Source organism: Heptranchias perlo, chromosome 4, assembly GCF_035084215.1.
Source record: "Heptranchias perlo isolate sHepPer1 chromosome 4, sHepPer1.hap1, whole genome shotgun sequence".
NCBI lineage: Eukaryota > Metazoa > Chordata > Chondrichthyes > Hexanchiformes > Hexanchidae > Heptranchias > Heptranchias perlo.
This window is the reverse complement of record NC_090328.1, coordinates 60892407-60908641: the sequence shown is the minus strand read 5'-3', so window position 1 is coordinate 60908641 and position 16235 is coordinate 60892407. Positions and strand designations below refer to the sequence as shown.

At 38.7% G+C, this 16235-nt stretch overlaps 1 protein-coding gene across 6 annotated transcripts in view; it reads right to left on the bottom strand.

The window, feature by feature from the left end:
• Positions 1 to 16235, bottom strand: part of LOC137320967 (dmX-like protein 1) — a 209858-nt gene that overhangs the window by 113262 nt on the left and 80361 nt on the right. For 5 of the 6 annotated variants that reach the window (XM_067983005.1, XM_067983007.1, XM_067983008.1 and 2 more), the window contains exons 8-11: positions 14805 to 14976; positions 14464 to 14632; positions 5156 to 5368; positions 1951 to 2189 (exon numbers count right to left, since the gene is read on the bottom strand). In XM_067983005.1, the coding sequence (XP_067839106.1) occupies positions 1951 to 2189; positions 5156 to 5368; positions 14464 to 14632; positions 14805 to 14976 (793 nt within the window). The remainder of the gene's footprint in view (positions 1 to 1950; positions 2190 to 5155; positions 5369 to 14463; positions 14633 to 14804; positions 14977 to 16235) is intronic. The other variant, XM_067983006.1, reaches the window with a different exon arrangement.

Here is a 16235-nt window from a genome sequence, read left to right as displayed (position 1 = left end):
TAAAAAGAGAACAACCCCAGTTTTTCTAGTCTCTCCACGTAACTGAAGTCTTACATCCTCTGGTACCATTCTACTAAATCTCCTCTGCACCCTCTCTAAGGCCCAGACATCCTTCGTAAAGTGTGGTGCCCAGAATTGGCCACAATACTCCAGCTAGGGCCTAACCTGTGTTTTGTAAAAGTTTAGCATAATATCCTTGCTTTTGTACTCAATGCCTCTATTTTTAAAGCCAAGCATCCCGTATGCCTTTTTAACAGCCGTCTCAACTTGTCCTGCCACCTTCAAAGGCTTGTGTATGTACACCCCCAGGCCACTGTGTTCCTGCACCCCCTTTAAAGTTGTACCATTTATTTTATATTGCCTCCTCTCATTCTTCCTACCACACTGCATCACTTCACATTTCTATGCATTAAATTGCATCTGCCATGTGTCTGCCCATTTCACCAGTCTGTCTATATCCTCCTCAAGTCTGTTACTATCCTTCTCATTGTTTTTTACATTTGAGTTTCATGTCATCTGCAAACTTTGAAATTATGCCCTTTATACCCAAGTCCAGGTCATTAATATATATCAAAAAGCGCAGTGGTCTCAACACCGACCCCTGGAGGACACCACTGCACTTCCCGCTACTCTGAAAAACAACCATTCACCATTAATCTGCTTTCTGTGCCTTAACCAATTTCATATCCACACTGCCACTACCCCTTTAATCCCATGGGCTTCAATTTTGCTAACAAGTTTATTATGTGGCACTTTATTAAATGCCTTTTAAAAGTCCATATACACAACATTAACCGCACTACCCTCATCAACCCTTCTGTTACTTCAAAAGAATTTAATCAAGTTAGTCAAACACGATTTGCCTTTTACAAATCTGTGCTGGCTTTCATCTATTAACCCTTATTTTTCCAAATGACAATTAATTTTATTCTGGATTACTGTCTCCAAAAGCTTCCCCACCACCGACGTTAGGCTGACTGGCATGTAGTTGCTGGGTTTATTCCTCTCCCCTTTTTTGAACAGGGGTGTAACATTTGCAATCCTCCAGTCCTCTGGCACCACTCCCATATCTTGAGGATTGGAAGATTGCAGCCAGAGCCTCTGCAATTTCCACCTTCACTTCCTTCAGCAACCTAGGACGCATCCCATGCGGACCGGGTGACTTTTCAACTTTGAGTGCTGCCAATCTTTTAAGTACCTCCTCTTTATCTATTTTTAACCTAATTAATATGCTTGCAATATTTAATGAGAAAGGAGATTCCCTGGAGATGCCAGCAGTTTAAGGGTTAAGGTAAGATGAATCTGTTCATTACAACCGATAGAACAATCGATCATCTGAGACTTAGACACCTTGAAAATTATAGTAGAGGGCTACATTAATTTAACAAAATGATAATAAGAAAGGTAGTATTCCATATACACAAAGAGCATGATCTGCAAAACAAACTCAAAGGGCTAAAGCAGATTTGCCATCCCTCATGTGAACACTTTTAAATGGTATAACAGTCAAGAAAAAAATCTATTACAATTTTAATTTTGGTTGGTAATTAACCAGGTTAAGTATTGATCTAAAAAAAAAAGGAAAGTAAAAGTGGAATCATAAAAAGGTAAAAAAATAAAAATCAATATCCATCAAGTATGAGAATTAAATTGCTCTAAAAATGCAGAGTCCAGGTACTCAATAGAAAAATAATTTCTACTTTTCTTCTGATTCCAGTATTTGGACTGATGACATTGAAATCAGGGCCTGTAATTTTCTATGCATACTATTCCTAGGCAAAAACTGAACTTCCCAACACTTTTTCTTTTCATTGTTCTCTTTAGAATATTACTCCAAATGTTATAGTATGGCAAATTCATTGTGCATACCTTCAATAATTAAACCTTTGTCAGAAACAAGAAATCTAGTTTATCAAACATGCAATATAACGAAACAGAAGTGCAATTTACCTGCACCTGTCGAAACATCCCCGGTTGATACTCATCCAGCCAGTCAACATGCCACACCAATAAGGAGCCATCCATAGGATGAATACTGAAGAGCATGTCTGCATTCTTGTTCCATTCTGCTAACAGCACTTCAATTTTATGATCAATCATGACAGCTGATGAAGTCTTTTCTCCAGTACTTCTGTCTGAAAGTACAGATTGCATAAATCCTTTATGATACTCACTGTTTTCATCAATTTCTGTGTAAAGAAAAAGAATAGATCAACATAGCTTCCACTTAAGAATGATTATAGGAATTTAAATGTTGAACAGTTACATCCTACTATATTCATCAGTTTTTAATTGCTATAATGCAGACTGATTACTTGAAACATTGCAAACCTTGAAGGGATAGCAAAAGTGCTTCTAGATTTTATGTCTACAATTCAAATTGCAGAATCATGGTGTATGTGTCTTTTAACTGCTCAATCCAAGGTGATTTGGCCATGTCCATATTCAGTAGGAAATTCTCTTGTCCTTTTCTATCATAAGCAAATAAAAATGTGCAGACCTTTTCTGAACCAACCTGCATTTATAAAGTGTTTATTTATAAAAAATATCCTACAGTGAATTACAGGATCATGAGGAAAATGGACACCAAGCCAAAGAAAAGATCTGAGTTGTAACCGTGTTAAACCAGAGCTGGAAGTTATTTTAAAGAGAGCAGCACTAAACATCAGTGAAGTTTTTAAGTAATATGACAACCTCCCAGCATCAAATCTGTCAAGCCCCCTCAGAATCTTATACATTTCAGTGAGATCACCTCTCATTCTTCTAAACACCGGAGAATATAGGCCCATTCTACTCAATCTAGTCTCATAGGCCAACCCTCTCATCCCAGGAATCAATCTAATGAACCTTCATTACACCACCTCTAAGGCAAGTATACCCTTCCTTAGGTAAGGAGACAAAAACTGTACACAGTACTCCAGGTGAGGTCTCACCAAAGCCCTGTACAATTGTAGTAAGACTTCCTTACTCTTGTACTCCAACTCCCTTGCAATAAAGATCAACATGCCATTTGCCTTCCTAATTGCTTGCTGTACTTGCATGCTAACTTTGTGTTTTGTGTGCAAGGACACCCAAATCCATCTAAACATCAACATTTAATAGTTTCTCACCATTTAAAAAATATTCTGTTTTTCTATTCTTTCTACCTCACATTTCCCCACATCATACTCCATCTGCCCACTCACTTAACATGTCTATATCCCTTTGCAGACTTTTTGTATCCCCCTCACAGCTTACTTTCCCACCTAGCTTTGTATTGTCAGCCAACTTAGATACATTGCACTCTGTCCCTTCATCCAAGTCATTAATATAGATTGTAAATAGTTGAGGCCCAAGCACTGATCCTTGCGGTACTCCACTAGTTACAGCTTGCCAACCTGAAAATGACCCATTTATCCCTACTCTGTTTTCTGCCCGTAAACCAATCCTCTATCCGTGTTAATGTATTACCCCAACCCCATGAGCCCTTATCTTGTTTCATGTTTCATAAACCTGGCTTGCATCCCCTTAAGTTTAGAAAGTTTAGGGTGATCTAATTGAGGTGCCTAAAATTATTAAAGGATTCGAAAGGGTAGATATAGAGAAGCTATTTCCTCTGGTGGGAGAATCGAGAACAAGAGGGCATAATCTTAAAATTGGAGCTCAGCTATTCAGTCAGGAAATCGGGACACACTTTTTCCAAACAAAGGATAATAGGAATTTGAAATGATCTCCCCAGAAGGCTGCAAATGTCGGGTCAATTGAAATTTTCAAGACTGTGATCAACAGATTTTTATTAGATAACGGTATCAAGGGCTATGGTGCAAAGGCAAATGGAGGTGAGGTACAGATCCGCCATGATCTAATTAAATGGTGGAACAAGCTCAAGGGGCTGAATGGCCTACTCCTGTTCCAATGTCGCTATGTTCCCATGTTTATTTCAGCTATCTAGGATTTTCTGTGTTCCTTTTTTTGAAATGTCATACTTCAATTGGTCCCAAGAGCTACTGAAAATGTTCACTTCAGGGACTGAAGAATTCTTTTATTAACAGATCTTAAAATTCAGAACCACAATCTACTCTAAAATTTGGATCCTCCAAATGTCACTGATTTCAATACGACATTTACATTGTAAAAAACACACCAATGACTATTTACCAACTGTTGACATGCATATAGAATGGTTATATGAAGCTCACACTGATGGCTCAGTGGATAAATGCACTTAGAGCCTTACAGGCCAGGAAGCTTCCAGGTTTGGCAGTCTAAGCTGGGCGGCATCAAAAGAGTGCAATTGGCCTTAATTTCCCAGGCCTGTGGATTGGGGGAGGGAGGAAAAGGAAATCACCAAGATACCTGCTGTAATCACTATCCAGCACATGTGCATCAACACTACATACAAGGTAGGACTGGGTTAATCTATGATGATGTCCAGAATCAAATAGTTTGCTCATGTGCAATGCCTAGGCTCACACAGGAAGAACTTGAGTTGCCAGATGATGCCCTGAAAACATAACTCCAGTGGGCACCATTACTATGTTAGGGAGAAACTGGTGAGCAGCAAAACATTCTAATGGTTGATGGTGACACACATATCACAACACGTTATGAGCTTACATGCAACGTGTGCAATCTAGGCATTGAGGACAACCTTTTCAATATGGTTCAATTGTGCTTTCTGCCAAATATATAGTTGTTTTTTTTTAAATGGCAACACAATTTATTTGCCAGACTGTATTAAGATCATTAGTTTAAAAAAAACACAAGCCATCAGAGTCTGATATTTGAATCAATAAGATTTGAACCAAAAAATAGGATAGTGGTAAGTAGTACTGATATTTAGACTCCTGCTGTATTTTTGATGGCTGGGAAAAATATGAATGTTAATTAGTAATGGATAATACATGTTTAAAAAAAGATTAAATTATAGCATTTACAAAGAAACATGGTTAATCTGGGTTTACTAATTACAGCATGTTTAAAATGTAAAAGCAGGTTATCACTTGTGTATGATAGGATGGTTGAGAAAGGTTCTGCTATATGGACACATTTTGTTAGAATCATCAATCCATCCACAGGAAGAGTCACCAACCCAAATAAATTTGACAGATTATTCACTAACAGGCGAGTATATAGGATGCATGAATGTTTCAACCAGCCAAATTTAATACAATACCATCATCAGATTTGCTCTCCGCCTGTCCAAAATCCTCTGTTCCAGACTCAGGAGATTGCTGTTCCAAGCTCCTTCGCAGCTGCTGCAAAAAGACTTCCATTGACAAGGTAAAATGCAACTCCTTGTTGTTTAGCCAATGGACTACAAAAGGTCCATTAGTTTCTTCACTTTCACTTAAACTCAACGAAGTGATGGAAGGCAGCAGTGGAATGTCTATTGAAAAAGAAATTTCAAAAACTTAAAAGACTGCATATTAGAAAAAAATAAAATCAGAAATGTCAACATGCAAAACTGGTCAACCATATTTCTTAAAAATGTCTTCCAACTTTATCCCCAGCAACTTTTATGACAGGGATTAAATTTATTTTCAATCTTCGTTGTTCTCTCAATGTCTCCCTCCATCACACACCATATTCTAAAATGGCGATGAGGGAACCAACTCTCTACTGCTGAAAGAAAAACTGGTATACCTGTGCTAAGTAGCTGCTAGAAGATGCTTAGGTGACAGTTCCTCGTAACAGAGAAGGGGCTGGCTTTATAACAATGGCACAAGAACATAATGTGGAGATGCCGGTGATGGACTGGGGTTGACAAATGTAAGGAATCTTACAACTGTTTTATTTGAAAATCACAAGCTTTCAGAAGCTTTCTCCTTCGTCAGGTGAAGTGTGGGATTCCTTGAACGTTACCACATTTATAGTCAGAGAACAATACCTGGTGATTACAGATAATCTTTCCAACTGCCCGTTGTCAAGGCAATCAAAGTGTTCAGACAGAGAGATGTTACCTACAGGACCACCGAATATACAAACGGCCAGAACAAAAGACAGACAGAGAGAGAGAGAGAAACATCCGAAAGGAAGAGAAAGACAAAGACAAAGAATGACCCATTGTATTAAAAACAGATAACTTTTTTTCGCTGGTGGGGTTACGTGTAGCGTGACATGAACCCAAGATCCCGGTTGAGGCCGTCCTCATGGGTGCGGAACTTGGCTATCAATTTCTGCTCGACGATTTTGCGTTGTCGTGTGTCTCGAAGGCCGCCTTGGAGAACGCTTACCCGAAGATCGGTGGCTGAATGTCCTTGACTGCTAAAGTGTTCCCCGACTGGGAGGGAACCCTCCTGTCTGGCGATTGTTGCGCGGTGTCCGTTCATCCGTTGTCGCAGTGTCTGCATGGTCTCGCCAATGTACCGTGCTCCGGGGCATCCTTTCCTGCAACGTATGAGGTAGACAATGTTGGCCGAGTCACAGGAGTATGAACCATGTACCTGGTGGGTAGTGTCCTCTCGTGTGATGGTGGTATCTGTGTCGATGATCTGGCATGTCTTGCAGAGGTTGCCGTGGCAGGGTTGTGTGGTGTCGTGGACGCTGTTCTCCTGAAAGCTGGGTAATTTGCTGCGAACGATGGTCTGTTTGAGGTTGGGTGGCTGTTTGAAGGCGAGTAGTGGAGGTGTGGGGAACACTTCAGCAGTCAAGGACATTCAGCCACCGATCTTTGGGTAAGCGTTCTCCAAGGCGGCCTTCGAGACACACGACAACGCAAAATCGTCGCGCAGAAATTGATAGCCAAGTTCCGCACCCATGAGGACGGCCTCAACCGGGATCTTGGGTTCATGTCATGCTACATGTAACCCCACCAGCAAAAAAAAGTTATCTGTTTTTAATACAATGGGTCATTCTCTGTCTTTCTCTTCCTTTCGATGTTTTTCTCTCTCTCTCTCTCTCTCTGTCTGTCTTTTGTCCTGGCAGTTTGTATATTCGGCGGTCCTGTAGGTAACATCTCTCTGTCTGAACACTTTGATTGCCTTGACAACGGGCAGTTGGAAAGATTATCTGTAATCACCAGGCATTGTTCTGACTATAAATGCAGTAACGTTCAAGGAATCCCACACTTCACCTGACGAAGGAGAAAGCCTCCGAAAGCTTGGTGATTTTCAAATAAAACAGTTGGACAATAACCTGGTGTTGTAAGATTCCTTACAAGAACATAACAAATAGGAGCAGGAGTGGGCCGTAGGGCCTCTCGAGCCTGTTCCGCCATTCAATAAGATTATGGCTGATCTTCAACCCCAATTCCACTTTCCCAATGGCACGGCTAAGATCACAGAACTCACGATGTGGCATATCATAGAGTCATAGAGTCATAAAGTCATACAGCACGGATAGAGGCCCTTCGGCCCATCGTGTCCGCGCCGGCCATCAGCCCTGTCTACTCTAATCCCATATTCCAGCATTTGGTCCGTAGCCTTGTGTGCTATGGCATTTCAAGTGCTCATCCAAATGCTTCTTGAATAGGCTCAATCCTAAATTGCATCACTCCAATTAGGCCTTCCAATTCAATCAGTATTTAAGACAGTAGTCCTTTATATTTTATACTGAGGAAAACTAAAGAACTTTCCCTGTTGGCTGCATCCGACACCATGAGTTAAAGTACCCACACATCGAATAGTGCACTGACATTTATCATACATTTAATAAACTGGTTAAAGATGGAACTAGGATTAGTTTACTTCTCTCCTTTTTATAAAGAAGCATTACAGGCTCAACATAAATTTCTTATATAAAATGACAAGAAGTATCTCAGTAAATGTGAGGGAGACACGATTTTAAACTGCCCTTAAGAGTTGCCCATCCATGGGAAACTCCCAGCTAGTGAAGTGATTTTCAAGGGTCTTTATAGTCACTTGGGTAGTGATGGCTTTCAGGTTTGAAGTCACATTCCATCGCTATTTCTTACAGTAGCTTGGGAAGGCTCTCGTTCATTGACGACAAACAGCGGCCTGGCAAGGAAATCCCACTGAAGGTCTGCAGTGTGACAATAAAACTGGTACTTTTTGAAAACTTCGAAGAAATTGACAGAGACTATTATTTTCTTCAACAAAAGGAGGAAAACAAAGTATTTCTCCAGATTATTCCCCTTTAATTTTTTTTTAGAATGATTGCAATTACAGGCCTCCCTGACAAAGCCCCACATATATCCTTCTTAGTAAAAGAGACATATTGGATAGCATAAGCTAGATGATTCCTTTCAGCGCAGCCACTTCACAGCACTGAGACTTCATTTTGTTTCGATTCTATTCTCTGGTAACTTGACCTGTTCCCAAGTAGTATTGGCTTTTTAAAAAAATGCTTAATGAAGACTGGGGGTACAAAGACTGAAATTATATCTACTAGACTAAATGCTCATATAATTGTAGACAGTTATTTATTTCCAGCGAGAACAATACTGCAGGGAACCTAGGGAGTATGAACAAAACCTTGCCAGGTGATAAGTGTTTAAATACATATGTTCATTCACTTTTCTTATAGCTCCTTTTTTCAGATGGAATACAGAATAGTGGAAAATAGTCTTTAAATATGGCAAAACAATTTTTACACATGAATGGAATAAGCAAATAGTGGGCACAACTTCCTCAAATTTTAGCCATTTTTTCCCTTCCTTTCTCTACTGAAGGCATTGATCCCTTATTGGGAGATAGAAGGTTTCTCACGAAGTGACAATTATTCACTGGACATCATTACCAAGTTTGATGACAAGGGAGCTATTGATGTTGTATGGTGGAAGACCTTTACCTTGTGAAAGCTGAATGCCAACTCTCTGACCACTCCTACTTCCCCGGAGCATAACATCACTATTGAACACCAAGCCATCATCTCCCAGACAGTCGCTGACCTAATCTCCTCTGGAGATCTTCTCACCAAGGCCTGCAACCTCTCAGTCCCCCAAACCCACACAGTCCACTTCTATCTCCTCCCCAAGATCCACAAATAGGACTTTCTTGATAGAGCTATTGTTTCAGTCTGCTCCTGCCCATTGAACTAATTTCCTCTCATCTCAACTCCACTTTCTCCAGTCCCTACCCACCTACGTCGGTAACTCTTTTGAGGCCCTCTACCACTTTAACTAATTCCAGTTCCCCAGCACTAACTGTCTCCTTTTCACTGTTGACAATCAGTCCCTCTACACCTCTATCCCTCTTCAGGATGGCTTGCGGGCCCTCCGACTCTTCCTTAAATAGCGGCCCGATCAGTCTCCATCCACCATCACCTTTCTCCGCCTGGCTAAACTGGTTCTCAAATTGAACAACTTTTCCTTTAACTCCACTCATTTCCTCCAATTAAAAAGGTGGGAACATGCATGGGTGCTAGCTATGCCTTTTTGTAGAATATGTTGAGTACTGAGGACTGCTCAGGTCCTTCTCTGATTTCTTCTTCCGGCACATAGATGACTATGTCATGCTGCTTCCTGTTCTCGCCCTGAGTTAGAGAATTTAATTAGTTTTGCTTCTAATTTCCATCCCTTCCTTACCTTTGTGTTTTTTTTGTAGACCTGAATCATTAACCTTACCTCTTCCATTCTCCACGGATGCTGCATGACCTGACTCTTTCCATGATTTTCTGTTTTTATTGAAGATTTCCATATCTGCAGCATTTTACTTTTTGTGCAATTATTCATATGTTATCAAATGTCAGTGGACTATTTATCCACATGAGACATCACAGCTGAGGCCATCCCTGTCCTCACTGATCTCCATACATACACTTCCGGATCACTATCCTACAACTCAAACTCAAGCGGGAACCTTAGTTGATTTTCCTCTAACCCAGAGATGCTGAACCAAACTGTAGCACTTTAATCGCAGCCCCTGCTGAGATATGCTAGTGAAACATAGATAAGGAATAGAACCTAGAACATTCCTGGTGTGTACAGATTAGCTATTCCTTCAATAAACTTGATGATCCATTAAGGTGAACTCTGTCAAATTTTCAAAATTAACTCCTGTTTTCTGATGAGACAACAATTCTGAAAATTGGTTCAAATTTGGTAAAACGTTTAAGTTAATCAAATAACATAGCTTCTTAGGTGCAGTGAAAAACCATGATACAAGTTAGTGATTAGAGAAATTATACTTGAACACTTCAAGGCAATATCAGTTCTCTATACAAGTCTGACTTGTGGCAGTCAAATGACCAATAAATACCTCAACACATTTGCTTCATACAAGGACATACTGATTACTGATCCAGTTACTTAATATTGTGCAGCAAGCATTCTAAAAAATCAAGTGGGTAATTTTAAAACAGTTACAATAATAAAAACAAAAAGCCATAATTTTTCACTAATTTTATAAGATGTCAGATTACAATATTGTTTTTTTAATAATGAATCTATGTAGCTGATATTTCCATACGTGGAATAACTTTCACCAGATTCATCAATTTTACAAAGTTAGAGTCTACAGCACAGTAACAGGCCATTGGGCCCAACTAGTCTATGCCAATGTTTATGTTCCACACAAGCCACCTCCTCCCACCCCTCTTCATCTAACCCTAACAGCATACCCTTCTATTCCTTTCTCCCTCATGTGCTTATCTAGCTTCCTCTTAAATGCATCTATGCTATTTTCCTCAACTACTCCTTGTGGTAGCACATTCCACATTCTTACCACTCTTTGGGTAAAGAAGTTTCTCTTGAATTCCCTATTGGATTTATTAGTGACTATATTTTATTTATGACCTCTAGTTTTGGACACGGCCACAAGTGGAAACATTTTCTCTACATCTACCCTACAAAGCCTTTCATTATCTTAAAGGCCTCTATCTGGTAATCCCTCAGCCTTCTCTTTTCTAGAGAAAAGAGCCCCAGCCTGTTCAGTCTGTCCTGATAAGTATATCCTCTCAGTTCTGGTATTATCCTTGTGAATCTTTTTTGCACCCTCACCAACGCTTCTATATCCTTTTCATAATATGGAGACCTGAACTGTGCACAGTACTCCAAGTGTGGTCTGACCACGGTTCTATACAAGTTTAACATAACTTCTCTGCTTTTCAATTCTATCCCTCTAGAAATGAACCCCAGTGCTCGGTTTGCTTTTTATGGTGTTATTAACCTATGTCACTACTTGTAGAGATTTGTGTGTATCTGTACCCAGAGGTCCCTTTGTTCCTCTACCCCATTTAGACTTATTATCCAAGCAGTATGTGGCCTCCTTATTCTTCCTTCCAAAAATGCATCACCTCACACTTCTTACATTTAAATTCATTTGCCAGTTACACACCCATTCTGCAAGTTTATTAATGTCTTCCTGTATTTTGTCGCATTCTTCCTTTGTATTAACTACATCTCCCAATTTGGCGTCATCCGCAAATTTTGAAATTGTACTTCCAATTCCCGAGTCCAAATCATTAAGGTAAATTGTGAACAGCGGTTCAAACAGTGAACATCACTTCCCATCTTTTGCCAGTCTGAGTAGCTACCCTTAACCCCTATGCTGTGTTTTCTGTTTTGTAGGCACCTTGCTATCCATTCTGCTACCTGTCCCCGACTCCATATGCTCTGCATTTGGTCATGAGTCTACTATGTGGTACCTAATCGGAGGCTTTTTGAAAATCCAAATATATTACATCCTTGTCTACTCTATTACTTCTTCAAAGAATTCAAAAAGGTTGGTCAAGCATGACTTTTCCTTTTGAAATCCGTACTAATTATTATTATTCTTCATTATATTTTCAGTTTCTAGATATTTTTTCTATTGCATCTTTGAGTAAAGATTCCATTATCTTTCCTACCACCGACGTTATGCTAACTGGTTTATATTTCCCTGGACTTGTTCTACATCCCTTATTAAATATAGGAACAACATTAGCTGTCTGCCAGCACTCTTGCACTACTCCTGTTTCTAATGAATTTTTATACATATACGTAATAGTGCCTCTGCTATCTCTTCCCTAACTTCTTTTATATGCGTGGACACAATCCATCTGGACCAAGGGTTTTATCCTAAGTTTGATTAGTTTATCAATTATCTCCTCCCTTTCTATCTTAAATGTCTTTATATCTCCTCTTCTAATGTCATGCCCACTTTGTTTGTCTCAGTATATACCAGACACTAAGTATCTGTTCAATATTTCTGCCATTTCACCATCAATACCTGAGAATTTATCTCATGCATCCCTTAGCGGCCCTATCCCTTTCCTGATTTTTCTTTTATTATTTATGCGTCTGTAGAATACTTTAATATTTCTTTGTGTATTCCTCGATAATTTAAATTTCCTAGTTCCTCTTGGCTTTCCTAATTGTTTTTTTGACTTCTTTCCTAACCTCTGTATTCCCTTTGGATATCCTCTCCTTTATTGTCTATATACTTATTGCATGCCTTTTTTTAAAGTTTCAATTTTATCCTTATCTCTTTATTCATCCATGGTGATTCCTCTGTTTTAAATTATTTCCCACTGCTATTCGATCTTTGTCAAAAAAGATTTCCAGTTTACTTTCCCTAGTTCCACTCTCAACTCAAAATTAGCCTTTTCCCAATTTATTGCTTTGGCTTTAAGTCTTTCTCAATCATTATTTTAAACCTTATGTTATGATTGCTATTGCTTAGATGTTCCCTTATGCTTACTTCTCTTATCTGCTCTGGTTCATTTCCCATTACTAGATCCAGTAGTGATTCCTCTATTGTTGGGCTTTTTACATACTAAGAAAGGAGTCCTGTACACACTGTAAAAACACCATTTCCTTTTCCCCTTTCCCTACCCCTTCTTGCCAGTTTATTTGGGGGTAGTTGAAAGCTCCCATGATTATTGTTCTATATCTTTTACTATTTTCTGTTCAATCTAATGATTGCGTGGTAATAGCTTGATTGAGGCAATAAAGTTAAACACAAGTAGTGAGCTTGCCTGATGCTGGATATCCGTGAGTGTATAACCCAAGCATGTTCTAATTATGGCTTGGCCCCAGAATATTTTAGGGAATTTTGCCTTTCAACGGTGTAATGTTTGTTATTTGAATAATTAACTCAGGGCATAACTAAATTTAATAAGTATATACTTTATAAATAAAAGGAAACTTTATCGTTTTCTATACAATGAAAGAGATATTAATGTGTGTGGGGGAGGGGGGGGAAGAGAGGCAAAAGGGAATAAATAGTTTGCTATAGAGAAGATGCATTGAATTGAACATATAAATGTAGATAAAGATTTCTGTTGCCAAAAGCTATATAATTAATTTACCAAATCAATTATATATGCAAATGACAATGCACAAGTGTTATGTCCTGAAATATAAAGTTAGATGACAAGCAAATGTTCAATGTGTCATTTTAAATTTAAATTTATATGTAAACTCTGAAGTGAATGGTCCTTTTATTCCTCAATATTAAAAAAAAAACCTCTTAGCACATTGGCTTCATCTCCCCATAGTAGGACTTCTTTCATGCAACTATCATGGAACTCGGATATAATTCAATCAACGGCACTTGGACACAATTCGGTGTGCAAATCATGCTGATTTATTTGACATTGTAGATGTTCTTTGATGGCTGTAGAATTACAATAGAGACAAGATATGGCAGCTGCTTTCGTAACTTGTTAAATTCATGATTTTTACACTGTTTCTCAGCAAGTGAGATGTTTGTACAATTAATGAAAGACATTCTGCACAGTCTGAGCAACTTGAGAAATAAGCCACCAATCCTTTCAGAAATGAATCAACATGGTACGTAGAAAGTTGTGAATTATTTGATAGTTATTAGATAGTCAATACAGATTTCACATGAACTGATGAAAGCCACAAGTACCATTACTAAGGTCAAGGCCCATAAACACAAGTGAAACAGCTAGCTGCAGCCACTAACCCACTGAAAACAATCTCTTCCACTGCAATGAATTTCACAATACAAATCCACTACAGAATAAATTTTACTAATAGGTGAAGCATGGTGTTTAATTTTCATAGCCTTCTTAGTCACAACAGAAGGCAACACTGCAGCACTATAGGTAAAGTAAAGAAAACATTTTAATGTGTTGGGAGGACAGTATTTAATAGGAAAAAAAGCCAGTAGCATAAATCTCACAAAATAACATTTCAGAAGTGCTACAATGCCAATTATCAATAACTTATTTTGGTTATTTAATATGGTCACCTGACTACAATTTCCATCTCCATTATTGTAAACAATTTTACAACACCAAGTTATAGTCCAGCAATTTTATTTTAAATTCACAAGCTTTCGGAGATTTTCTCCTTCCTCAGGCAAATGTTTCGAAACATTTGCCTGAGGAAGGAGAAAATCTCCGAAAGCTTGTGAATTTAAAATAAAATTGCTGGACTATAACTTGGTGTTGTAAAATTGTTTACAATTGTCAACCCCAGTCCATCACCGGCATCTCCACATCATCTCCATTATGTTTAAATAGTTAACATTTATTATTCACTTCTAATTGTTATCAGTGAACTTAAAGTATAGTATGTTCCCAATAGGCCTTTGTATATCCTCTTGGCATATGAATGCAGAGCTTCCTTACCTGTTGCTGGATTGATACTGGCTGCTATGTGAAAATGACAGAGTGAATTCGCATGCAGAGGTGCATTCCTATGGACTTCATGTGCATCCTGCTGGTGGGGTAAATACCCAGTATGTGCAACAAGGCCAGATGATCTCCTTCTTCCTATTCGAAAGGGTCTGATGTTCAACTATACAAGAGCAAAAATTCAAAACATTGTAATATAGAAAAATTGTTAAATGAAGGTATTTATTTAAAACTGTTAACAATGAGATTAAACATTTTACATAGAACGTTTTTTTTTCCCTTCAGAGAAAAATGCTTCAAATTCATTAATATAGTCTTCCTAAGGTATTCTGTACCTTCTCCCGATTGGAGATGTTCCTCTTGAGGTTGTTGGTTGCGATGACAGATTCAGACCACTGGGTATGGCCTTCGCCAGAAAGCAAACTATCACTGGGAAGTAAAGTCTCCGCCCAAAGCCGACAAACATTGTCCTTACAGCAGGTCAACAGAACATTACAGGTTGGACTCCTGCAATGAAAGAAAAGTTACTATGCCCAAATCAGGTCAATGATTGAGGTCATTTCACCCTAAGCTTTTAAAGATGGGTTTACACTATGAATGAAAATGCTGCAAATTCAATGTGTGGTCTAGATCAGTGTTGACCAATACATTAGCCACTAGCTATATGTGGCTAATTGAGAATCCAGATGTGACTAATTGCATATTTGATTAGTAAATTAAAAAAAGTAAGAGACCACCATTGGGCATGTGGTCTCAATATTCAGTCACATGGCATATGCTTGCATACTTTAACCATTTTGTCCATTTGTTGGTAAAATGAAAAGCAGAGCGTGCAAGTGTTTTTTGTTTGTTTTGTGTGCTTTTACTTCCTTGTTTACTGCTTATTGGTTATCTGCTAAAATGGTGTGCAACACAGGTGAAAATGCCAAATTTCAACATGGAAGTGGAAATACCAGCAACATTGTATGGAGAGGGGAGCTGTCGTCTTGGTTGGCTCAACCAACTGGATTAATCACTCTAGGCTAGCAGAAGAAAGCAAGTCCAACCAATAACAAGCAGCTCCAATAAGGCACATCACGGCAAAGGCAAGCAGCATCCAATCATGTTCTGGATGGGAAGCAGGGAGGGGTCTGATGTGTCTTGTGCAAGTCAACATTTTCAGCAATCACTCTGATGAAGTTGAAGTACCGCTCAGAACTGCTGGAGAAAACCTGAAGCTGCACCAAGATATGCTGTGTCTGATAAATTCATACCAGAATTCCAAATTTGGGTGAAAGAGAGCAAACGTTCACACTGAATGGTGGTAGATGTTTAAGTAAAATATACATATGAAGTAGATACATTATGTAGTATGCCACCAGAGAACATCACTATAATCCAGTTGCACAGTTACCTGGATTACCTGATCAAACATCAGACAGGGTGCTACACAAAACTGTAATTGTCCCAATATCAGCAAAAAAGCAATAAATAGGAAGAGAGGAAAAAAAAGTATGGAAGAAAAGATGGAACGATCTAAAGGCATGCCAAGAAATATGACATATTACAATGTGATGTCAAACTCTCAAGTTTAAAAAATAGTGGCTAATGGAAGACCTCATTGCAATATATAAAATTAAATAGCATAGACAAGCTCAAAATATCACTTTAAAAAAACAAAATGGAGCAGAGCTTGCGAGTGTTTTCTGATTGTTTTGTGTGCTTTTACTTCCTTGTTTACTGCTTATTGGTTATCTGCTAAAATGGTGTGCAACACAAGAGAAGAC